The sequence below is a fragment of the Hirundo rustica genome, chromosome 4, assembly GCF_015227805.2.
Source record: "Hirundo rustica isolate bHirRus1 chromosome 4, bHirRus1.pri.v3, whole genome shotgun sequence".
NCBI classification, from domain to species: Eukaryota; Metazoa; Chordata; class Aves; order Passeriformes; family Hirundinidae; genus Hirundo; species Hirundo rustica.
In genome coordinates, this window is record NC_053453.1 from 73422553 (window position 1) to 73449477 (window position 26925).

Sequence of the window (26925 nt, forward strand, 5' to 3'; positions counted from 1 at the left end):
AATAAAATCCTAGTACAATGCAGAGTCAGGCAACAGAAGCTGTAATCACATCCCAAAGTGTTCCTTTGGAGCTCATTAAGTGTATTGAGTCCCTGTAATCTTCTACTGATTGCAGGGGCAGTGCTTTGGTTATCAATAAAAAAAGTACAAGAGAAATTTTCAGAAAAGGTTCCACATATTCCCTCAAGATGTGCGTTTCACCACCCTGGTTTATACAGATTTTGGTAGCTGGGTGTAGTGATGACAGATTCCTCTGCTCCAGCACAGGACAGAGGCCAGCCCTACACCAAGAGCCTTTAATTCATATTGCTCCCAAATATCCCTTTGGTGAGGTTTTAATGCCGTCCTGCATGCCTAAGACCTAACCTTGTAAAATATATGAAGTCATAGTTCTCCTCCCAGAAGTGTAACTCAGAAGAAGAGGGAAAAAATTGTAGGGAGAAAATAAAAAAGAAAAAGAAAGAAAAGGAAAAAAGAACTTGAAAAACCTCCTTGAGAATTCTGAACCTGTGAAGTGAATGTGCAGTGATAGCAGATACCTGCCTGACTCTGCAGAAAGCTTAAGTGATAATTAAGGTACATTCTAACACTGGCAGCTCTAAGAATTTTATCCTTGATATAATATTTAAAGCTCAAGCTTCAAGGCGCTGATAAATGCAGGAAAACAAGCAGAGTTCAGCATAAAGCTCATAACTAACCCAGAGTTTGAAATTCTACAAAGAAAGATAGCCTGAATTATTTTAAAATGAATTTGCTTAAAGCCAGCTGGAAGGATGGACAAGTGGATACCTGTGACAGTCCAGTAGCTCTCGTATGCTTTAATCACATAACCAGCACTGGTAATGGAAATAAATCCCTGCCTCCAGGGAGGGGAGAAAGAAATAAAAGTGCTTCAGATAAAAATGGAAATGCTCTGATCAGTGGATGGCTTTTACTCACACTACATATCAACAACGAGCAGCTGATCCCATACAATCATTGCAAGACCTCATTACTAAAAGCCCGTCTCCAAACCGGTCACATTTTTACTAAAGATTAGTTACCAAATGCAGAAGAGATGCAAAAATAACCTTGTACACAACTGGAACAAGCAAAGCTGGCCAGATACGCTCTGGCACGTTCCAAAATGCGCCTGGCTTCATTTCCATTTTATCTCCTAACCTCATAACGTCCAGGAACAAGTTTTATTTGTGCTTGAGAAAAAAAAACTAAAAATCACCTGCAGCTATCGCGGTCACACCAGCCCTTCTGGTGTGGCCATGTATTCAATGTCTCTGCTCCAGGCTGAACACTCACACTAGAGACATTCCAGAATTTGCTTCCTCCACCTGGGCTGGCTCGGGCTGTCCATCACCTTGTGCAGTGATGCCTGCCAGGAAAAGCTGCTGCCTGTGACTCAATGCAGAGCTCAGGGCACATACATCAGCTTTGCTTATCCCAACCCTCACTTTTTTTCCCTGATTCTCCTCCCCATCCCACCAGTCAGGGTGACAGTGGCTGCGTGGCATTTGGTTCCCACAACACTTTGTGAGAACAATCCTGCAAAGCTCAGTCTGTTGATGGCTAAATTTTTTTTAAAAAACCGCCAAAACCTAAATATCATGTTTTTAAAAACTATTTACAATATGGAGTAAATAACAATATAGATCCTATTTAAAGCTGTTATGAAGCACTATAGTCAAAGGGCCCAAATTCTTTATTTATTTACTGGTATTATCAATTCCTTTTGACAATGCAGCCCTGTAATTCTTAAGTTGTAAACAGAAGACAACAGACGGTGCTTAGTTAATCTCTACAATTACTCTGCATGGACATCTAAGAACACATCCACTTTTCTTCATGGAAAGAACTCAAAGGTTTTGACTTCACCATGAGCTCCTCCAAGCAAGAGCAGCTCTCCTGCTCAATATGTAGCCTGGAATCACTGGCTGTGCATTTGCCCATTGTAGGAGAATTATTCCAAACACCGACCTCAAATTAATTCTCAAATTTTGGTTCATTTCTGCACGTCAAATAAGCATGTTTTGAACTGTTATTTCCCTCTGTATTATCACACCTATGGCAGTCTGCTGGTCTCCAGCTGGCTGCACAGGTGTAAGTGGAAGGGTGCAGGGAATAATAGCTGTGCTCCGATTGCACCTGAGCTGAGCAGGGGGAGAGTTCACGTTCTGAAATTCAAAGGGCTCAGATGGTCACTGGGTTTTGGTATCACGATTACAGAAGCAGGGACCAGCCAGATTTTTCAGATCCAGATACGAGAATCTGATATCTGGCACAGAATTTGGTTTCCATCCCTCCATGGATCTGGGTTAATGCTGCAATGCCAGTAACAGGAGCTGTAGGTTGAAATGTGCACAAATCTGGTTTGAGCACCAATGAAACAAGCAGAGGAAGAGAAAGAGGAGAGTGGTGGCTCTGCCTGGAGAAAAGCACCCCAGAGCAGGATCACTCAGGTTAGTTCCTACGCTGACTGCAGCCATGGATTGCAACACCCCAACCCTTGCCAACTCAGCTACCCCTTAAACAAGAAGGGAGCTCAAGATCTATCAGATGGGGACTTTCTTTAAGCTATCAGGCTCCTAGATCCTAAAAATCAAACCCATGCCGTGGCCTCCAGTCCATGCTGCTGGCACTGCAGGCAGCCCAAGGCCACCACCCCGTCACGGCTGCACGTCAGCATCCCCCGGCTGAGACCGCAGGTCTGCCCGCTGCTGCTTGCTCCAAAGCCCATCTAAAGCAACATAAAAGCATCCATTGACTTCACTCGGGCTTTGGAGCCCTTCCCAGGAGCACAGCAGACTCTCTGATAGCTGCTAAGAATCAGAGGGGAACCCGTCAGTTCTGGTTCCAGCTATCAGACAGCGATGCTGCGCGTAAACAACAGGTGAGATGGCAAAGTCACCGTCCCCGTTCCCAGAGCTTTTCAACTCAAGCTCACTGGAATGCTGGTGACATCACATGGTGCTGCCATCCTGTAGTTTCCATGATCTGCCCCAGTGCTGCTAAAGGAAACCTGATGGGGCTTCGATGCCCAAGGAGTCCTGAGTAAGATTTCAAAAGGTTTGAAAATACAAAAGCCTTTCTGGTTTAACATGTTTTTCTACACTGCAACTGAGAAGTAATTTTATACCAGAGATCAGTTTGAAATACACTTAGATATTCACTATGTATTCATTTCTCCTTCAGAAAACTTCATAATTTTTCTTGTTGTATTTAATGACTGCTAGTTAATTATGTAAAATCCCGTTCCATCTGCTTATTCTTTCACACAGCGAAATTAGAGGGCTTCATTCTACAGTCATTACTCACAGAAGAGAGGCATTGATTTAATGGACTTCCCTGAAAAGGGATTACAGTATAGGATCCTCTGATATTGATTTTGTGACATCATCATCTTTTCCTCAGAAGCAGACACTGATGACTCAAGAAAATACCAGTATAAGATTAGGCAGGCAAGTTAGAGAGAAAGAATTATTTTTAAAACCCTCACACCTCCTAATTTACGGTAAGTTGACTGCAATAAAACATTAGCTATGTTCTCTGTTTCAAATACGAGTTCTCTTTGAAAAAGGAAAATATCTGAGTGATGTTTCTCTCTTTCATCTCTTGCCCTGCTTACAGTCCCCTTTCATGAAACTATTGTGAGCAAGAGCATTCTTTTGTAGGTTAATGGGCTCTCTTTGAAGGGATTAAAGTCACATCGATTATTAATTATTTTGGATGTTTTAAACTGATGTAAATGTCCAGAAGCTCTGAAGAACAACATCCTGTAAGAATCAATATCGAATTTAAAAAAAAAAAAAAAAAAAAAAAAAGAGTAACAAACAACAATAAAAATCCCACTGCTCAGCTCCTGGGGGAAACAGTTGTGACTTCTGTCTGGAAGGTACAGCAGCCCTTGGAGAATACCAGCAACTGGCACATATGATAATCATTCCTAAGTTATCTAGAGCATCCTCATTTTGATGTGTCTATCTTCCAGACTCTAGGCAGAGTCTGCAGGTATTTTACATACAGAACAAAGCTGGGCACAGCAGCGCTGAGCAAATAATAAATAAATTAATTTCATTGCTCTTGGAAAAGGTTCTTTTTTTTTTTTTTTTTTTTTTCTTAAATCTGCCCTGCAGTATTTTAGGAAAACATTGGATTAGCATTCTTTCCATGTGTTTGACTTTTTTTTTTTCCTCTTCCCCAGCTCTCTCTATTCTTCTTCACAACATTTAATAGATGTTGGGGTTCGGAGCGTGTGTGGGTTTTTCCACAGTTCTGTTGGCTTTTTTTCCCCCTTGCTCAAGTTCAACATTTCTTTGCTGTTTGTAAGTGGAATGAAACCATTCCTCCTCATTTAACAGATCAGTGAGGAGCGGAGATTCCCCGTGTCCAAATGACTTCCATACGAACAAATAGGAAATGATGCAGAATAGCTGTGGTGCAGATAAAGGACAAAAAAGCAAATTACACAAAGGGAACGAGACAATTGGGACTGCCTGCCTGCTCTGGGGGCTCCTCTCAGCACTGGAGAGCAGCCCCTCCAAGCTGATTGTAGGGGATGTGACAAGGAAATTATTGAAAGCCCTTAAACTTGAAGGAGTTGCTGATCAGATTGACAAATTAATGACTGGGACCTGCCTCTTTTACCCCAAATATTTAGCCCTCAGGTGATATAGCTGGAAACCAACACAACTAAGCTGAGGACCTGCAGGTGTACAGCACACAAAGGAGCTGCAGTTGTTCAAACCCTTCTGACAAGACAAGAAGGCCTTCGTCTCAACAACCAGGAAAAGTGCTGAGGCCAAATCATTTCAAAATCACAGCTGTGTAGATTGACAGGCAACTTTATCTGTTTTTACAGAGAGCTTAGAAAGGAATTTAGGATTTTCATCCCCCAGGGAGTTCATATCTACCAAACAGCTACCTTGTGTTAAATCTCTGTGCTGACAGAGAATAATAGCTCAGAGTTGTTTACTTCAGTCATCTCTGAAGTGCTCAGTGCTTCTGCTTAAATACCATGCTCCCAATATTATATTTTCTGCTCAAATATCCCACATATTCCCTTCTCACATCCATGCTACCACCTCTCAAGACCAGCACACTTAAAACATCTCCTGCTAACTCTCTTCCCTGTTACTGTCAGCTGTGTCACCAACTCTCCCATCACCCCCCACTTACTGTAAAAACCATTTCCCTCCCTAAAAACATGCATTCAACAAGAAGGGAAGCTGCAGAGCTTGCCACACTCATTCCAGCACAGCCCTGATGCTGTGTGCTATCTTTATGGCAAGCCAGACACGATGCAGATCGTTTTATTTCTGGAGCTCCCTCTGAAAGCCACGGTGATTTCCCAGCACAAGAACACAAGGGGGTTCCGGAGATGGAATGCCTCACGTTTGGCTTGCTGTAGAGATGGCAAACTCCTTTTCCTCAGGAGCTGCTCCCTTCCCTGGCTGCCATTCATTCCAGCTTGCAGGGTGCTATGGGAAGCAAGGTAACCTTCCTGTTCCGAGTATTTCCCATTCTCTGCTCATCTGTCACACTCCATATGTGGCAGCTAGCATCTGTTGCCACATTTGTCTCAAAGGTTTTCCCCTTTTCAACTCTACTTTGATAGAAATTTAATAAGGAAAAAAAGAAGTAGTTACAACTTCCATGTGCAAAACATTTAATAAACCAGTCTCTTAACTTATACTAGTGCACTTGTAGATACTCGAGTCTGTGTAAAGATTTTAATTTCAGAACATTCTTAATATTTATTAAAGTTTTCTTTTTTCCTTTCTCTTCTTGAGGCAAAACTGAGTTGCAGCCAACTCAGTTTTGTCTCAAGAACAGAATCTTTAAAACCTTGAGTAACAAAAATGGAATTGCTAATTTACTAGAAGAGTGCTCAGGGTGACAACACAAACTTCTCTAAAGAAAAAGGCAAATAAATTTAAAGAACACTTAGAATCGAAGTTAGCTATGGGTCCTTTAAGTTCTTCAGCAAACAGACCTGTTTTCAAAGGTTTGTTTTTTGACATTTATTGTCCTGACTCATATGTCTAAGTAAAAAAAAAAAAAAAAAGCTCCCTTCCCCAGAGCTGAGACTGCCTGGTAAAATAAGTCTCAAGATGGATTTACACAAGAGTCTGCTCAGTTCAGCATTCGTTCTGAAGCTCTGTAAGGTCATTTCATGACCTGCCTGGATTGCTCTGTGTGCTGACAGCAGAAAAGCAGAGATTAGTGGGATTCTCAAATTCAGCCAACCCTGCCCAAGAGCCTTTAATGAATTGCTGTGAGATCACCACAGGTGAGTCTGGATTCAGCACAGCCCATCTCAGCCTGGATGAGGGATCACCCTTGAGTGCGGCTTCCGACCGAGGTGACACCACCTGGAGATTGCCTTACTGACCCTGTGCACTTTGAGTCTGGGGCTCATAACTCCTGCAGGCACAGAAGATCGTTCCTCAGTGCCCCACTGTCATTTCATCCCAATGAAATCTGCCAAAGGGTAATGGAAGACTCTTATTTCAGAGCAGAGAGGGCTTTGCAAGGACCTGCTGCAGTTCCCTGAACATGACTTGGCACAAGCATCCTCTTCTCTGGCTTTGCCCTCCAGAATCATCCTGATTGAGATATTATCCACAAAAATGAAGACATGAGAGAGAACATGACTTACAGAAGTTTTGAGCTGAGGATGACTATTTTGAACCAGCTTTTAAAAAGAAAAATTTTTGCTTTTCCTGGGAGGATGCTTTTCTCTCCCCTACAGGCTGGACAGTCCCAGAGTAGGTGGAAGAAAAGACTTTTACATCTGGGCCTGTCCCACCATGAGGAACCAAAAATGAGGTGGCAAGGTAGGTTTAGGTCTTTATTTTATATTGACACTAGTAGAACATGACCATGAGGAAAGAAAACAGAACTTGTCTCAATAAGAGCTTCAGCCACCACCTCTTGGAGAGAGAAGAAATGCCAAAAGGACTCCATAGCAAAATTCAAATTATGTGTTCATTGCTCTTCCCAGCAGGAGGAAACAGCAGAGACACGCTGGGGCTCTCAGCTGTGAAATCAGCCTCTCTCTTAAAAAGGCTTTTTCCCCTCAGAAAAACCTTTCCCAGTACCCTAATGGTAATGCTTTTGTTTCAGATTATTAACTGAAGATATAAATATTCTTGAAAATTACACCAGTAGAAACATATTTCCTTTGTTGGGTAAGGCTGAGTAAAGTCTTACAGAGCCTCAGTCTCTCTGAATGTCTTGGTGCATGTAGAACTGAACTGAGACTTCGCTACGATGCCAGGCTACAAAAGCTGATGTACTATTGGACAAAATTCTACCCTGCTAGACACAAAAAGTTGTCCTTGCTAAGAGAAAGAAAGATGATGAAGATGCATTAAATGAAGACTGCACGTATAAGACTGGTACACAGAGACCTCAGTGTCCTGGAATTACTTTATGTCATCACTTCTATTTAGCCCAGACATGGAAGCACCGTGACAACCAGCTTTCTCATTATTTTCCTACTGAGAGCCTTGCTCAGGATATCTTGGAGGTGTAACAGACTGTAAACAATGCCCCACCATCAGGTTTGGCCTGTTCAAGGTGCTTTTGTCTCCCTAATTAAGCTTTACCTTCTCCCCCAGAAGTAACGCAACAAGGCAACCTTAAATCTCCCAAGAGCACGGGACACATGACGCACCAGGGACCTCATCCAGAGCAGAACTCCAGCTGGATGACCAAGGGAAGGTTGCTGGGTTGCAGTTAGAAAAGATGGGAAACATAACATCAGTCACTGGAATGAGTGAACGTGTCTACTTTTTATTCCTATTTATTTAGCTTTTCCTTTGGGCTGTGCTCAGCCCTGCCTTTGCCACGCCAAAATGAGATGATTACAGAGCAAGCTGCTGAAGAGTCTCTGCCTTGCAGCCACTCTGACTGAAACAAGCTAACAGAGCACTCAGACCCGCTGCAAAATGGCAATATTTGAAGAGATTCCTCCAGAAGCGTGGTTGGAGCCTTCTCTGAAGCAAAACACACAGCCCTGCCCCTCTCACAAGTACTGCGAATCCATCCTGGTGCCCGAGCTCGCACACAAAGCCTTTCTTCTGCTAAACTCTAAATGAGCCATCACATTAAAAATAAAAACCCAAACAAAACCTGCTAAAGGAGGAGAATGGTAAAGGTTCAAGATCACATTGCTGTATTTCCAAAAATAACACGATGCTCCTACCCCTGGAGCGCAGAAAGCAGTGCCATCACACTGTGAAAGGAGGAACTAAACCTTGCTAGCCCGTGGGCAACCAGATCAGGCACTTGCAGTGGGTAACAGCCCTGTTTGATCTCCTCTTGTCACCGACCCTTCCAGCAGCCTCAGAGAACGCCACGAGTCGGAATAAGTTGGCACTATTAGTTCACACCATGAAATAATGACAATTGGAAGACAAGAGAAGAAAAAAAAAGTGCTTTGAGCAGCTTCATCGCTTTGCAAAGCCTGCTGATGATTTTACAAATTGCCAGATGGGCATCGAGGCCACAACGAGCAGATTCAGCTTAGCAAGTGACATTTGGGCTGCTAACACTGGAGCAGCAAACACACAGCCATCAGCAGCTTTGCCTGTCTTCAGATTCATCAGTTCAATGCCACGGCTTTCTCAACGAGATTAACTCCCAGGTGAAGCACCAATTTAACAAAGCAAGCCTGGTTAATCTAAGCATTGCTTCAACAAGTGGGTAGAACTAAACAGTGCTAAACTGGGGAAATGCCTTGCTTTGAAATGAGTTCTTTTCTAGTCGCTGAAAAAAAAAAAAAAAAATTACACAGATCTTGAAGAATATTCAGTGTATTTCAGGCTCAAGAAAATGATCCTATTGTGGTAATCTGAAACAAGCGCTGTTCTTGCTTCCCCAACTTCTCTCCTGTAGCCAGATTTACTTTGAACATCTCCTGAAGTCTCATTTCTCTTATTGTAGCGTCCAATAACTACACAAAGACAACTAATTACGGCGGGCTTGCTATCCGACCAAAGCCATAACCCAGTCACACAGGGAGATACTGATGCACATCCATCTGAGACCACAGCTTCACCTTTTCTCTCACACTACAAAATTCTGCTAATGCTCATCAGCTTTCTTTGTCCTCCCAGTCCCAAGTTTATTCAGCTGAGGAGTGATGGTTATTTTCCAATAGAATGAAAACATGGAGCCTTAGCTACCTTCAAACCTTACCTAATTACTTGAGACTTATTATTCATTTAATATAGATTTAAGCTATATCTTTTCTGTCTTGCTTTACCACAGCAGTGCTAGGGAAAAATAAAACAAAAGAATACAGCACATAAACACTTTTTTTTTTTTTTTAAGCCAAGACATAGAGTAATGTACATTCTCTGTGGGATAAAACAGCCACTTAAAACTGTGTGCACTTCTTTGTTCATAAAAAAACCCCTAGAAACATCATCTTTCTACTGGGCCATAAGAAGTAATCCACAGACATACTGTCCCAATCCTTTTTTTAAACTACCACGTTCCACGGGACAAAATTTTGTCCGTATATTAACATTTTATCTTGCATAAACGTATGTTTCAGCAGTTATGGAAATGAGACAGCTGACAGTTGACTACTATATGTGAACAGATGCCGTGAAAGCTTCCCTTTAAATAGTTCTGTCAATGCAATGTCAATTTTAGAAGCGACACCACTGCTTGTTCTAGGACGCGATCCTGCAAACTCTTATCCGCACGGGGAGCCCTGATGATTTCCATAGAACATTTACATTTATAAGGCTCTGAAAGGTCAGGCCCTTAGCTGCAGAGCTCTGCTCGACACTGACTGACAAGCTTACAACAAAGTTTCTAGCGGTGCTGAGCTCTGTTCTTTAGGGCGATGGTATTTCCAGCCGGCAGTATTCACCCGGGCAGTGCGAGCGTTGCCTTTCGGAAGTTACACGAAGCAAATCAGACGCACTTAAAGAAGCCATTAAATGAGCCGAAGCGCAGAGATAATAAAAAGCCGTGCGAAACCAAGCTCGCGGCACGGGGCGCAACTTGGAAAAATTAATCTGCCCGAGACGGCGGGCTGAGGTCGAAACGGCACGGCGCCGAGCAGAAAAGAACCTCTGGCTTGTGCCGCGACAAACCCAACGCGATCCAGCAGCCGCCCCTTTGTTAGCGGCATCTTCAGCAGCGCCGGTGCCAAGGTGCCAGGAGCCAGCGGGCGGTGCTGAAGGACAGCGCAGCGCTCCCCCAAAAAAACCACACCCCGTCCTTTCGGAGGGGACAGCCGGCACTTTCGGGGGGATGCGGGAGAGGGACGAGGAGCGCATCTCTCCCCGGAGCACAGAGCGGGCGCACAAAGGAGGATGCTCGGGAGCCCCGCGGGAGGGGTTCCCGCAGCTTTCCTCCCCTTTTCCCCGGCACTTACCTTCAGCAGCACAAAGAGCCAGAGGAGACAGGAGCGGGCCCCCGGGGCCCCCCGCCGGCGGCGCTCGGGCATCGGGGAGGACGGCGGCCTCGGCCTGCGGGGGGGCCGCCGCTCCTGTGCCCCCGGGACCCCCGGCTCTGCCCCCCGCCGCCCTCCGCTCGGCTCCGAGCCGTGCCCGGCAATGGCGAATTGCGGCAGCATCAGGCGGCCGGCGGCGCCGACCTCCCCTGCGAGCGGCGCATCCTGCCGCCCCCCGCCCCTTTTATTTGGGGTTTGCGGCGGGGAGGGGAGGAGGAGGAGGAAGAGGAGGGGACGGCGGGTGGTGTCTCTGCCCTCCCAGGAGTTTGGGCGATCGCGCCGGCTCCGGGGCGGGGGCGGCAGCAGCGCCCGGCGGAAGGCGAGGGCTGGGAGGTGGGAGAGGATGGGAGCGGGGATACGGCGGAAGGAGGGAGGTGGGAGATGATGGGAGCGGGGATACGGCGGAAGGAGAGGGCTGGGAGATGATGGGAGCCGCCGCCCTGGCCCCCCTCTCCCCGCAGCGGGCAGAGAAGCATCCTCGGCGCCGCTCCGCACCGAGCCCGCCCCAGTTATCCGCTTTCCTGCCCCGCTCAGTCCCTACGGCTGTGCTCGGGAGTCAGGCTAAGCGTGTGGACAGCGCTTCAAATGTCCGAGGTACAGGGCTGAACCCGCAAGGATGGAGAGCTCGTTCTGTCCCGCAAGATACCCGGGGATACAGGGATGCGAGGGGTACACTGAGAAAACTGAGGTCACCGCCCCTGCTGTGTCTTCCCCCCACATCCCACCCAGAGATCCTGCAATTTAATCAGGGCCATCTCCAAACACCTTAGCGAGAGTCCGGCTTGAGATGATGCCCCCAGAAAACAAAACAATAAACAAACACGTTGAGGAACCAAAACTAAATCCCAAAGTACATAAACACCCTTTCCCCATTCCCCGCCATGACAAAAAAAGTCTTTCCAAAATGAGAAGAGCGCCTCAGGATCTGGTTTGTCACAGACCACACACTCACTCACACCGGGATAAATTAGGATGCATCCTTGGTAACACTATCAGAGCTATGACAAAGATCAATTCAAACAAAATAGATTGCAAGTGTAATAAACAGCAGTGTCTGGGGCACAGAACTTCCGAGCTACTCTGGATCTAGGTGTAGTGCCATTGCTTAGAGTAATGGGCCACCATCTGGCTCTTCCTTCAAAATATACAGCGGCTAAAAGTAGGTTCTGGGATGGCTTTCAGATTTTTTTAAGTCATTTAGGCAAGATGAATTCCATCACAGTCCAGTGGGAATGTCCTTTAAACCCAACAATTACAAAGCTGTTTTCTGACAGCACTGCTAAATTGGACAATGATCAATCTGTATTTCACAGCCCTGCCCAGCTTATACACAGCATATTTTTGATTTCCTTATACTTTGGACACTCAGCCAACAAAAGCTTGATTTCAAAGTGGCCAAAGCCAGAGAGGGATGTGCTCATTTTGTACTGAAATGGGCCCTTGAGCAAAGATTTGCCACACTTGACAGGGATTAATCCAGAAAGCGAAGGAGAAATTCAGGCCTGGCGTAGATACTGGCACAAAGCCCAAATTTAGAAATCCAAAAGGCAAATGCTATTCATATGTTCATTTATAAGAAGCTGGGGACATTAGAGATGTATTCAATGCTACCAGTGAAGGACACAGACTTCTCCTGGGTACTCACCACGCTGGTAGCATTTCAAACATTATCTGGAATTGGTGTGCAAGGGGTTAACCATAGCTAAATTTCCTTCAGTATTCAGGTTTAGGATGAAGAGAGGTTATCTGAAAGACAAAGATGTGAATTTCTTCAGGAAACGAACATTTCACCAGCATTTGAGAGCTGCAGGTGGAACTTTAGGCTGGGATCCTCTTGTTTATTGAGTAAATTGAACTTAAATAGGCAATGATTTCTGTCCTTAGGACTGTATTTGATGCTTATTTCTCCTCCAGTATTCCACTTATTTACAAACATTTAGACATTAAAATGATGATGGCATAAGCAAGGCTAAAGATTAAAGATATTTGTAAAGGGAAAAAAAGAAGTATAAAATTGTAGCAGAATTTTAGCCTCAGGACAACACTATCAGAATCAAAGAGAGCGAACAATAGCTGAAAGGAGTGAGAAGCATTTCTGCAATGAAACAGCGAGATAATAAAGTTTTCTGATCTGGCTGTTGAAGCTGAGGAAAATGCAGCCAAGAGGATTCAAGGATTTCATCCTCTTTAAGTTATGGGGATCTAGCATTACTCTACTTTTTCAAAAAGGGCCACGGTGCTTTGGAAGATTCCAATTTGCAAACAGAACCTAATCCTTCAGGAAAAAAAAAATACAGAGCAGAGGAAAAAAAATAAGAGGGTCTATGAAAATGGGGTCACCTTTATTTGTTTCTAGAATCCAAACAATAAAGCCAGCCAGTATATAAATAAACCAGTAAAGCTTTTAAAATAGAGACAATGAGATAATTTTTATGTACTCATGGAAAAAGAAAGAGGGTAATTTGTAAATGGTCAGTTGGGGAAAGATACTGATGCTCTATAACCTCCTCCATGATCACAGGGGGAAAAAGAAGTGTTCAGCAGAACACCCCACAAACTGGAATTTCATTTATTTGGATTAAAAAAAAAAATTCACACAAGCATTTGAGAAAAAATTAAAAAACCAAAAGTCAGTAAAAAGGGTTCAAATGGGGAACATTTCTTCTGGAGCCAAACATGGCTTTTTCTGAATCAGATATTGGGATTTTGGCAATTTGAACGAATTTTCTTTTCCCCCCCTCTCTTCTTTACATTCCAGAAACCCGAAAAAAGCCCTTCTTGGCACAGTAGAAGCTGAAACATATTCCTAATTACAGTCTTTGCAATTACCATACAAGGACTCAGTGAAAGCCCTGCCCTTTGCATTTGGGGAGCTCCTGCAGTACAGAGCAGCTCACTGACCACAGAGTCCTTCACTCCACATAAAACTTCCCTTCACCCCACAAAACTGACACTTGTGGATCTCTGCCAGCTTTTCCCAGAACTCAAAGGTTTTTCAGGGCATTACAGATTATCCTGAGTTGAAAGGACCCACAAGGATCAGCAAAGCCCAACTCCTCCATTACGGTGTGGATTCATGACAAGACCACATTGCAATACAAACATCTCTCATTTTTCCTTCAGGATCTACTTGGAAGACATCCTAATTTTTTCTTGGTCCATGACAGACTCAGGGCTGCAGTGAGTACCTATCAGAGCAGGCTTTAAGGGTCTTTGCATCTCTCTGAATGCAGCTGGCAGAATCACAGAGAAGGAAAGAACGTAGAGCAGAGAGAGGTACCTAAAATTGTATTTTGATACAGGGTCCTGCCTCTACTCACTGGATTTACTGTAAAAGCTGGGCAAGAATTATTTTCTGATGTGCAGTAGGCACAAACACGATCAGGTATTTCAAGGCATTGTAGGACACAGCCCAAGGAGACAAAAATGGTTTAAAGAAAATCCTCTTGTGTTTTGAGAGCACCTACACCTACAAGGAGCACTCCACATCAAACTCAGAGTTGCAAGAATTTCCCAGGTAGCTCATCAATCCCTTGAAGGTTGTGTTAGTTGCAGTGCTTGAGCTTTACCTTTATTTAATGACCTGATGAATTAAAACACCGGTGTTGACTTTAATCGGTGATTTAAGGAATGCATCACCCTAACAAAACCAGGGTTAATTACCATACACCACCCTAGATTATCAGAGAAAAACAGAAATCAAGATGTTTTGTGATTTCCGATGTTTGTATGAGTGTTCCTGCTGGTAGCTTACGTGGACTTGATTTAAGGTGTATGGTAAATTCTTCCCTTACCCCTGAAAACCTCAGAGCAACATTCTGCCAGATCTACCAACTTTGCCTGGCCTAAGGAAAAAAGCTGTAAATTAACATTTATTCCTGGTTGCAGTATAAACCCAGATTTAGATGAAGATTTACAGGCCTCAGCAGGTCTGGATAAGCATGGCATGAAAGGAAGCTTATTAAAAAACCCCGCTCTAAGTAGAAGTCATCCTGGCCCATGAAGTTTTTGAAGCAAAGTTATTTTTCAGTGACAAATATGTAAATAAAGCTCCTTCTTGAATGTATTCTCACCTAAAGTCCTTCCATTTCAATGACAACAGTGGCTACAACAATAACAAAAACAAGAGCAAAGGGTGGCTGGAATAACGTACGTGAGTTGGCACCTAAGTGTTCAACTGCAAATTTATCTGGGATTTCAATTTGATAAGTACGGGCCCTGTGACTTCTAAAAGTGTGCCCCCCTAACAAACAAGCTGTCAGGTTTTTTTTTTTTTAAAAAAAAAAATCTGTCTTTTCATAACAAGAATGATTGACACACTTCAGATGTGCAACCTGATCAACTTGCAGACGCTCATTAGTCTTTCAGGGCAGGAGAAGCAGTGAACTGTTCTGCAAAAGGTCATTTCCCTTCTTAAAGCAGGCAGAAATCTGTCCTTGACATTGAATCTTTTCCTCATAAATAACCACATGAGAGATTTTTTTTTTTTTTTTGCTGATGTTTCTTTCCTTTAGCACTGAAATGGGGTGTGGAGAGGCACTGAGATGGTTTTTGTGAGTTTGTTGGGGGTTTTTTTTCAGAAGGGAAGGAATAAACATATACACAATGAGATTATTTAACATTTAAACAGTGTATGCCACCTTCATTTATCTGTCCCAGGGATCTGGATGCTACAAGATGCCTGAGCAACAGATTAAGTTCTATGAACACAGAAAAAAAATGTTAAAAAATTCATATATTTATCTTTCTAGTAAGTTGTTAAGTATTTGACCAGCCCTGCCCATTATCAAAATGTCTCCTACTCTTATAGCTCTCTCTCCAGTCTCAGAGGATATGGTTGATAAAAAATAAAATTAAAAAAAATATAAGTAAATCACTGTAGTTTCTAACTGTTCTTATTTTGTATCGCATCCTCAGTGTTTCCTTCCAGATGCAACTTGCTTCTCCATTTTTGTCTATGATCTAAGCAGGCCAAAGGCACACTCACACAGGGGAGAAGAGGCAGGTTGGGAATTTCTGACTGTCTTTAACAACTTCTACAGCCATGCAAGTTGAAAAAAGCAGAAAAAAAAGAAAAAAAGTGATTTTTTTTTTTTTCCTGCTTAAGAGGGGCAGATCTTTCTGGGAGGTAATTCTCAATAGTTCAACTGCACTTTACATTGCAGAACCATCCAGGCTTTTTATTAAAAAAAAAAATTTAAAAATCCAGAAGAAAAATTGGGCTCCAGTCAGCCACAGACCTTCAGCACCTTTTACCTCTGAAATATACTGACTTCCTCTGACCCTCAGACACTCTATTGATTCACAGAAATCTGAGTCATAGTTACAGGAAACATTTCTCTCCCCAGAAATTAACAGTAGGAGCTGAAATTCTGCACAGATAACGTCCTTTTCTTACCTGGCACGTGTGCTGAATTTTTTTTTCCTCTCTCTGCATGGTATGAGGTTACCATATCCCAGTAAAGATATGCATTTCTTAAACCAGTGCCATTTCGCTCCCATTTCCAAATGGCACCCCCAAGCAGCTTTTTTACTTTAGACATGCTTTTATAGTATCAGAAAACCCCAGCTGATCAATCAGCAACAAGACCTGACTAAAGCAATCGGTCACACCATTTGATTAATTGTGCCAATTACTGGGCACTCAGAGTAAACAATCTCAGAAGCACCTCTGTGTGGAAAGTGGGCCTGCAGCTATGAGAGAATGGGGGGGGGGAAAAAAAAAAAAAAAAAATCGCTGGAAATCATAAATGTATTCGTAAAAATCCCATTTCATTCACTAACGATTTACTTCCTAGGGGGTGAATTTCATTCAAAGGAGAGAGAGAGAGAAAAGAGAAGATTCAGCAAATACATTATTGGCACAGTCAGGTATTCTAATCACCAAGGAAAGCAGGTTGGCAGGATTTAAGAGACTTTTACCTATTATATGGAAATAGCAAGAAAAATTTGTAGATTTACCAGCTGAGGCAAAAATGTTTGTTATTTGACTTCAATCGTTAGTATTGCAAAATCTCAGGGGTCAAAAAGACTGTTACACACAAAGAACAGAATGATGCATTATTTTTCATTTCTGCCTTCCTGTACATTATATGTGAGCTCATTCCAGAGTGCTTGAAAGATAGCCAAGAGTAGGAAGGGGAAAAAAGAAAATATTTTTGAAACTTAAGTGTTAGAACATCTCTATAAAATTCCCTCTCCACTTTTAGACTGCTACACACCTATTTGCAAGATGTTAATTAAAAATAGCCCGCTTCCCTTTTTCATGATTATCTTTCACAGTCTACCCAGTTTACATAAATTAGCACACTAATATGTCAAATACATCAATTATGAGCTAACACACTCTCACACTAATAGGATTTGCATTTTTTTACTTCTGCAGACATAGGACGCCTTATTTTTCGGAAAGCAATCTAATCTGATCAGGCAGCCAACTGCGTCTCCTCACACAAATTTCCACCTCCAGGAACGATCCTTCCCAGCCCATAGAGGAAGAGCTGGGTGTGAAAATACGCCAAGACCGTGGTTTGCCCTGCCTGCCCTGATACCTTGAGTGAGCCCTTAAATGAGCAGAAAGCCAGCAGAGCTGAGCAAGGCAGCCAGGTGCTGTGCTGGCAGGGGGAGTTAGCAAAAGCTGAGCCCTAAGCTGCTGTCTTCATCTCCTGTGTCCTAAAGGAAACCATCTGGAAGCCCCAAGGTTACTACAAGGCAGAAAGGATTTTACAAGGAGAAGCTCACATTGGTTCTGAAGGGAACCCAAAGTTTGAGCTGATAAAGGCTAGCTAACATATTGTCTTCTGCCCTGACCTACTTGGTCCTTACAGCGTGGCATTGAATTCTACTGAAAGAGTGTGGGGAAATACCGTACTTCAGAGGCATTTCAGAGCCTCGAGACTGTCAGTCTCCAAGTCTCCAAGGTGGGAGGGGGAAAAATAAAATATCTATCGCTGCTAGCAGTGTGCAAAAGAGTGCCCACATTAGTTTAGCCAAGGTTATCAAACCCATGAGAAACATGGGGGTTCCCTTTCTTATGCTTCCAGACTACCCACAAACCTCAAAGTGCCCAATGAACTAGATTGCTATGAAATTAGAGTCATACAAAACTACCATGCAGCAATGAAACCCGGAACAATCTCCATTTCCACGGCGCTTCCGCCGTAATTAAAAATATTCATAGAGCTTTACAAAGCATGAAATTACCTTGGCATTTCCATACCATGGAGTAGAACCCTGGCACTAGCTCGGGGTGAAAGCCTGGGAGGCTGCACATCAAACAGGCATCCACAGAGCTGTTCAAAGGCGTGCCCAGCACCCCGTGAATGGCTGGGGTGGCCCAGTGCTTTTGGACAAGGCAGCTCTGACGTTCTCTGTCAGCACAGCAAAAGCCGCACAGAGCGGGGAGGTAGATCAATAGCATAGAAAAACATCAAAATGACATTATGGGGACTTGGAGAGGGGTAATGTGTTCCCAAGCATAATAGCTTCAGCTGCAATAATTAAATGCGGAGCTTTGCTCAGGCTGTGCCCCTCTGAAGCAGGCTGCTGGCTGATGTGACCCAGATAGATGCAGAGGGCTAAAAACCACCAAAACCAAAGGCATCCAGATACATTAACTCCCAAACCTGGGTGAAACCAGAAGCAGCTAACTGTTGCAGCGGCTCTCTTGTTAGTGGGTAAAACGAGCCACAGGAATCTTGTTTTATCACAGCATGAAAAGGGTCATGGTTTATTCCTCTGTACAGCTCAGCCATCTTGACTACAACCATTCCCTGACTCTGCCTGCAGCAAGCTCCTGCTGAAGGTTTCCCTTCCAGCCTCTGACTGCAGGCTTTTACCCAGCTAGACTGTGATGGCAGGTTCCAACACCAGGCTCTGACTGCACGCCCAGACTGACCTCACAGCAGGGATTCTCTCTCCTCAGAATCCTTCTTCACAACCCTCTCGTGCCCTCCTCCTCCTCCAGGTTCCTGCTCCTTCATGATTCCCCTCACCATCTCACCCACTGCCTTTTATCACACTTATCTTTATTGGATAAAGCCGTGACTCATCAGGGGCAAGGCTGCATTAATAATTAACACAGCTGTTACTGATCAAGGGCAAAATCACCTGTATTCCCTTCTCCTACTTCTAAGGAAGGGTGATGTCCATGAGGCTTGGTGTACCTTACATTTCTGTCTGGCAAAGGAAGTGCAAATGGAGTTCACCATCGGAAATGTGGGAAGTGCTGTGACTGCTCCCTGACAATGGCTTACTCTGTCAGAGCATCACATTCCTGTAAATAATCTCCCCTCAAGTCAGTGGATCAGTTTACAGGAGAAAACACCCTTTTATCCAGCATAAAAGGCTCCAGAACTTGGCCCATGGAATTCACAGGGCGACACCGAAAATAATTCGCATCCATCCCAAGAATACTTCAGCTTTGGGATGCACACCCATTTTCAATCCATCCTGGTGCAGCCAGCACAAAACACCCCTGGCTGTCCCAGCCTCCTTAGATACCAGGGATTTCACTCAGGTCTGCTTCTAACAACTTGAGGAGCTTTCTGAACCTGTACAACTTGAAATTAAGTTGGCTTCATTATTCCAGTAACAAACACAAATAGCATAAAAGGCACAGGTACATGCTGGGGTTCAGATTACCAAGGCACAAATTTAAGTAGCATTGTTGCAAATGTCTGACCTTGAAAGCCCTTGTTAAAAAAAAGAGAAGCAAGTTGTCAGTTTCTGTCCCATTACTGAGTGAAACAACCACGATTGTAATATCAAGGTGGATTTGAATGCATTGCCATCAAAGTAATTACATTTGACAGAGATGAGAAATGGGATCCTGTTATATATGGCCACACACTTTATTACAAAAATCAGACTGTGCTAGGAAAAAAAAACGACACAACATATTGAGGTCAACTGAAATTACTGTGGAGAAGAGGATGAAACTAAAATGACAGACAACACCCAGATGAAAACACAGATTTTCTGGATAATTTTCAGCACATTCTAAGTCTCAGAGACTTATCTGCAAGATTTCTGTCAATCATCCTCAAAGCACTAATCCATCCAACTGGAATCAAGGTATTCTATCATTTTAAGGTGCAATATTGGTTCAAGTAGTCATGATGACAGTAATCAGAAGGGTGAAGCTGGTTACTCTGCCAGGAACAAGTTCATTGTTGCAATTACAGGAAAAAACATTGCTGGACAAAGGCTGAAAATCTGTTTTCTTCCAAAAGTCTCACAGGCAGAGTAGACATCAAAGAGACACAAAGATAGCCATGTTCTCATCACTGAGATGGAACTAATGACGCAGAAAATATATTTTTAGGAAAAGAGATAGTAACGGAAGTCAGTTGAAAACTCCCTGCTAAGATTTTCATCCATGCAGAACACATACAGGTGGATATTTAAGGTGATGCTTACTCTGAGCAAGCCCTCATCCAAAAAGTAAGATGATCAAGCAAGGGTCTGGCGGAGGGCCTGAGGAGCAAGCAGGGCCCTTGTGTCGCAGCAAGGCACTCCAACCAGAATTCAAAGGAGACAGGTGCTGCAATAACCTGACATGGCACTGAGCAATTTGAGGCTGACATCAACCACCCTCAGCTGCTCAAGCACTTGCTTTTCCCCCGCTTCCATGCACAGTGCTGGAGGAATCCAGCACGTGGATCTCAAATACCCTCTTTTGCCAGACTGTTTTGCATTAAAAACACCTCTTTTGTCACTACCAATGCATTACCTGGGCACACCTGTACAAATATTGCTGTTGCTGATGGATTTAATGCTTTCTACCCAGTCATACTTTTGTTTTAACCTTATTTTTATTCCCTATTCTTTAAGTAAGCTGACCTACTTAATCACTTCATATTTCGGCTCTGCTGAGTACCACTTATTAGTGTCTGTTAGTGTCAAAACATACTGCAACATTTTTTTTTTACATTTTTCTGGCGTGTTCTCTGCACTTACAAAGCAAAATAAAATCACCAAATGAGAACAGGATCAGTAACCAGCTATTCTTAGCCCTTTACACGCAAATCTGTAAACTATTGTTGCACTCAGTTTTAGTACAAGCCCTCCAATAACTCTGAAGCATGTGGATGTTAGCATCAGTATAATCAGGTTAGTATAATTTTCAGTAAAATAAATGCATAAAATTAAAGCACTATCAGATCACACTTTGTTTTCCATACAATTGAACCTACAGCGAGCAATATTTTGACTTTCATTTTGGTGCGGCAAAGAGCTCCGCAATATTAATTAATTAAGCCTTAAAATCCCTCTCCCTAACAGGAAAGTCTTATTATCTCCATTAAACAGGTAGGTAAGCTGTGTCTAATGACTTGCCTGACTCAATGACAAATGCAGGAATAGAGCCAAGGAGTTCACTTTCCCAATTTCTCCTGCTTTATCACTGAAAACCATTCTCTGACTCCGGGTAAGCACACACGAGCTGCCTCAATACGCGAATTTAGTCAGGCACACAAACAAACTTCACTGTATTTGTCTTTTGGTCTTCTACAAGAAAAGGCTACACCAAGCTGTGTTCTAATTAATACAGGAAGATGGTCAATATAATACGTTGACACCAAAACCCGCATTTGCTGATAGTGTAAGCCATCTCATTAAATGGAAAGAATTAATTATAACAGTTTATCAGTGTCAAGTTCTGAACTAGAGGCTCCCAGAGCGTTGAATGCATCATTGCGCCTTGTTTGAACTAATTTTCCTTTGCTGACAAAGTCAAATATGAATGTTTATGAGCTATAAAGCTTTTCCAAATCCATGCATGATTGTCTGAGTCGATTTTGCCACGGTGAAAACCAATACAAGTGCAGCACACTAAATTAGGCTGGCTATGAGCAACACAGTGTGCGTGTAATATCCGTGGTAGCCTTCTGAATACATCAGTGTCTTGCAGCAGAATTAATTAAATTGGCATCAGAGATAACTCTATTGCTTCATATCTTCCAGTGGGAAAGGAATACCCTTCCATGAGTTTAAGATCCCCTCAGGAGCAAGAACATCACAGGGAACTGGCAGCTGTTAAAGCAGGCTTGTGCAAAACTGGGTGAGATTTGAAAAGAGCATCACTGAATCGGTGGGACACATTAATGGGACACATTAACTATTAATCCCCTGTGCTCAGGTTATTCCCTGTGCTGAGAGGGACATCCAGAGATGCTCCTCTGAAATGATACCTGACAGACAATGAAGTCACACACACCAGGGTATCGATGTGCAACGCGGGCACCAAGTGCCACACAAATTGACACCGACAGTAAAACTCTCCTCACGGCAGCCATAAAGTCCCCCTGGACCTTGTTTGGGGGTGAAAATAAAGCTAAACGTTGAGCATAGTCCTCCACAGCACAGAAGACAAGCCTGAATGATTTTACCTGATGGAGTCTGGAGAGAGCAGGTGCATTTGCAGAGCCCTGGGGCTCCACCTCAAGATTAGGCAAAAGAAGTAGAAAAAGAGAAAATCTGTCTTTGATTTTACACAATTACAGGGTATAATCTCAAAACATAGTTCCAGGGATTAACCAAAACCCAACAAATTAATTTTTCCCCCATCCAAATATTTCAATGTGAATAATTCTGTAATGAAATATGGACACTGAGAAAATATAAAGACAGCTACAGGACTGTGACTATGCCTTGAAGCTAGCTGGATCCAGGGTTTGGGTGGTGTCTTATCTCTGATCCTTGTAAAATATGGCTAATTTGAGAAATTAGATTGATATTTACTCCTTCACAGGCATTTATTGGAGTAAAGATTCCAATAGGCACAAGTGTCAGTGCATTGAGAGGTTAAAACAGTATCTGTGTGACCATGGGCTACTTCACTTTATGAAAAAAACAATAATGTTGAAGGTGGTAAACAACCTTATTGCAATTCAGAGCCTTAATTATACATTATTTTCACGTTACAGAACATTTGGATACAAATATGTAAAAAACAGGCAAGTATGCCACTCTGACCATTGTTTAGTTTCAAAAAACATCACAGTTTTGATTTTCCCTACAGAAAAATAATTTAATTGGGTAGGACATAGAGGGGAAAAATATGAGGAAGAGAACATGAAGAGCTCAGAGATCATCAATGCTGGTCTCTCCCATCCAAATTAAAAATATTATGAGATTTTATTTTTTTTTTTTAAAAAAAGGCATAAATAAATCCTCGTAAACTATCCTAATCACTGCAATTCTCTGCCACAGCATCTCAGCGCATTCTTCCTCCCTGTTTTACACTGCAGCTTGTCACTGCCACACTGAATTATGCAGAGTACAGAGAGGGTTTGCAGGGAAATGCTCCACCACCAGCCCAGCGCTGGGGTTCACCAACACCGCCAGAGACGGGAACAAAATTCTCTGAAACATTGCCACGCTGTGGCTACTCAAGGTATAGGATGTTCAATTCTCTGTTGAGCAAGTGAGTAGTTTTCTCTTGCTGTAAAATCTGTTTTTAAACTTGACGTTAAAAAATAAAACCCTTTAAAATAAAAATGCTTGGAATAAATTTAAAAAGAGAAAGATTTCTGGCAAAGAAATGGTTTGTTATGATATAGGAAAAAAAAAAAAAACCAAAACAACTGAGAAGCAGCATTGCATCAGTGTACACAGCCTTAACTTCAGTGATTCCTGATTTCAACTTACATCAGCACTCAGTCTTAATATTATCATAATGTGATACTTTCTATAGGAGAGAAAACAAAAACCACAGCTCCAGAAAACAACCTCATGACGATTCCAGTCAGTGAGGATGATGAGATCCTCCCTCAGCCCTTCCCAGAAAACATCTATGCCTTTCCATGCTTCAAAAAAAAAATCCCAAAAAACCTAAATGCAGTTCCACAAGAAGCAGCTTAGGGGAAAGTGGAAAAACCCCTGGTTCCTGTAATCAGCAGCAAATGCAGGAAGCCAGAGGCAGTTTGATTTTGGAAATCAAACTGTGGAATTTTACGGTGCTTGGGATTTATCAGCCACCTCCAAGGAAACATCTGCGAATGTGCTGGTAACAATTCTGATCAGCAGGAAAAAAAGTGACCATGAGAAGGATCCTGAGCAGGTTCCGCAAAGAGAACGAAAAAACTTGCAGTGGACACAACTGGTTTAGTGGTGCACAGGCAGGTACTCACAGCTTCCTTTATCTTTAGTTTGGATGAGACATAAAACCAATTTCCTAACTGCTCCGGTGATTCCTAAGGATTCTCCAGCTCATCCATTTGCATTACAGGTGCTAAATGCACCATCACAGCCAAGACCTCCTCTGGACAATGCGATCCGACTCTTGCAGAGCTCTTTGCTGTACCAGGTGGGTGAGATGTTTCTTTGCCCCCCTGCTGTAATGGATTAGCTGCAGTTAGCAAGTGCTGAGAGTGCCCCTCTCCGTGACTTTTAATTGCAATTAGCTGATTGGGGAAGTCTTTAAAAGAGCCGAGGTGAAAAATGTGCCTTAAAGGAGAGATTTAGAACTTTTCACTGAACCAAGCCTAAAGTACAGCCGTGATGGAGGGTGAGTGGGATGGGCTTGTTTTGTACAAAGTGATTATTATCTGAGCTCGGGAAGAGCATCCTTCTCCAGGGAAACTTTCAGGAAAGCTGACTTGAGTGAAAGGCGGTCAGCAGAGCAGGCAAAGTGTGAAATACTTTCACCCCACAAATTAACTCTGTATGTGTCCCTCTTTTTACCTGGAACATCTGGTCGTGCTGCTTCTGTGAACACGCAACAGCAGAGAGCAGAAGTGACTTGGAAAGGTCACTTAAAACGTTTTGGCAAAAGTAAATCTTTTTATCGGCTGATGTGATTCACAAATTTGTAGTAAATTCATGCAGTTACTGGGAAAAAAAACACCCTCAAGCTGTCAAAACTTTTTTATTATTTCAACCTTGTTTTCTTTTGTCACGTTAAATTTATGTTTTGTTTGGAAGCAAGCCTCAATCTGAAGCAGTAAGCAATCCAACAAATACTACTACCAAGTAAAAAACATTTTTATGCTTCTCCCAGCCTTTTGGGGACTATGTCTGAGGAAACTGACAGTTTTATTTGTTTGTGGCTTGGGGTCTCAGAAGCAATTAGTTACAGAAATGGGAAAAAAAAAAGGAACTCAGGTGTTCTGAACCTCCTTCATACAAACTTTTAGAAAATCCTGACAGCCCTGGCATTTAATCTCAGATTCTCATTTCTATAGGGAATGGAAAACAATATTTAAATATTTGCAAATGGAAAATATATTTTAAAACATATACCACAGCTTTCCCATCTGATGCTCCACAAAAGCACATTCTAAGAACAAAAAAGCCAGTCTTCTAACATTTCTAACATGACTTATTTATGAGTCTCCAATAATTATTTCATGCAAAGATTGTAATTGTTGGCCTCCATGTTATTCTGAAAGTAGCAATTCTCCATTCTCAGGATCTCATTTTCAAAACTAGCAAGTTCTGTTGTTACCAGAAAATTCAATTGGCCCAGTGTCACCCTTTAACAAACTCATTACAGTTCTGGTTTATTGTTAATCTGCCCCGTGTGTATCTGTAGGACCACAGCCAAAGACCCTCCTGGGGCAGGTTTATCAACCTGAGCACGACAGCTCACAAAAAAGGGCTGGGCTGCATTCAGAGCCCTGTTGGAAAACCCAGTTCCTGTGCTGGGAGCTCTGCAGTTTTGGGTATCTCTGTACCAGCCTCCAGCTCACCAGAACGTGCCAGGATTTTCTGAGTCCTTCCTTAGGTTGGGAGGCTTTAGGGCTGCAAATTTTCCCCCACAGGAATCAGGTTGTGGGTCCATATTGATGTCTGTCTGCAAAAAAGCAGTCAGAATTTAATTACGTGGCACAAACACTCTCATTTGACACGAACCAGTCCATTTGCTGCATTTTGAATTTGTGCACAAGGAAAACACAGCATAGCCTTCACCTCATTTGCCGTAACTCTGGATTTCAAACAACTTATTTATTACAATGGAAGACATTGAGGACACAAAAAATTCCCGCTGGGGAAATTCTCCAAGCATAATGGATTTCTCTGAAGCATCGGGGAGATCCCAGAAAGGCTTCATAATTCTGTTTTGAGTCCACTGGCTCTTTGTATACAGTATATTTCCTGTATACTTGACACTTATCATCAAAGGATCCCCATCCTTCCTGAGTTTGCATTACAATTAATCCTCCTCTAAGCAAATCACCACCGGCCAGATGTCCTCAGCAAAGCTTAAAAACACTAGAATGCATCCTACCCTGCCTTTCCCTTCTATGATCTGCATTCATTCTGACAAGACTGGGGATTTCTGGCCAACAGAGGTTGGCATGTCACAATGCACAGGATGCAGAAGCAGCAGAACCCTAAAGCAACAGCCTGGCCCCATTTGCTTCTCCTTGGCTTGGGCTGAGGTCATGAACACAACCAGGGCCTTCCAAGGGGGAGGACAGAGAGAGAAGTCAAGAGAGAAAAGAAGTTTCAGCCCAATTAAAAAAAAAAAAAACCCTAAAATCTGATAGGAACATAAAAATATACACCTTCAAATGATACAGCCTAAGTCAATCTGATGTCTTTGCCCTGAAATTAGACCAGAAATATATCAAGTCCCAGAGAGAACACACACCTCATGATTCTAAAACAAGCCAGAGAGAACAGAAAGAGGAACACCAAAGGTCTCAATTATTTTAGAGGGATTATTTCTGTAATAATCAGGAATATAATAAAATATTATGTAGTAATATCATAAAATAATTCAGTAATAATTCTGGAGGTCTTCATTATTTTCAGTTTGTTCTTATCTAGTCCCACACAGTTATATTCCAGAACAATTACTTGAAGTACATGTTTTTCACAACACATTGCAATGGATAGTTTAAACAGCAGTCATTTCATTTAACAAAACCTACAAACTCTATGTTTTGTGAGCAATAATCTGTTAAAAAAACCCAACATTGAGCTTCTGAGGGTGGTGTAAGCTCTCCCCAGAGCCTTCTCTTCTCGAGGCTGAACAACTCCAGCTCTCTCAGCCCATCTCCATAGAATGCACAGATCCAGTGAAATCAGCAAAATATTGATTTCTCTACACTCCCTATGGAGGGAAAGGAACCTTCTGAAAAGTAGCAGGATGCTACAGATGGCATCATCTGGTGCCTCTCTAAATGAGCCCAGCACCTGCACAAACAGAACCCTGAACCAGCTAATTCAATTATGCCCATTCCTTGGAGAATTTAGATGCATCATTATCCTCTTACTTTTGCCTCTTTGCAGGCATGAACACGTATATAACAAGCCTTTTACCTATATATATATAATATATACCAGTAAAGCACTTTCTTTTGGTTTATAACATTTTTATTTCACTGTTTGCTGTTGTATTTCATTTTTAAGAACGAAGTGTAAAACTAATGTAGGTATTACAATTGGAATGTATAATTAGCGAATGAAACTATGAAGAAACAAATACTTATTTAAAATCTGCA

At 42.7% G+C, this 26925-nt stretch overlaps 1 protein-coding gene across 3 annotated transcripts in view; it reads right to left on the reverse strand.

Annotated features, from left to right (window-relative positions):
* PTPRO (protein tyrosine phosphatase receptor type O) overlaps positions 1-26925 on the reverse strand; it is a 168981-nt gene that overhangs the window by 130763 nt on the left and 11293 nt on the right. The window contains exon 1 of one of the 3 annotated variants that reach the window (XM_040063317.2): positions 10394-10915. The exons of 1 other annotated variant lie outside the window; for it this stretch is intronic. In XM_040063317.2, the coding sequence (XP_039919251.1) occupies positions 10394-10594 (201 nt within the window). In that variant the 5' untranslated portion in view covers positions 10595-10915. Of the gene's footprint in view, positions 1-10393; positions 10916-26925 lie in introns of those variants that run through there. One more of the 3 variants, XM_040063318.2, reaches the window with a different exon arrangement.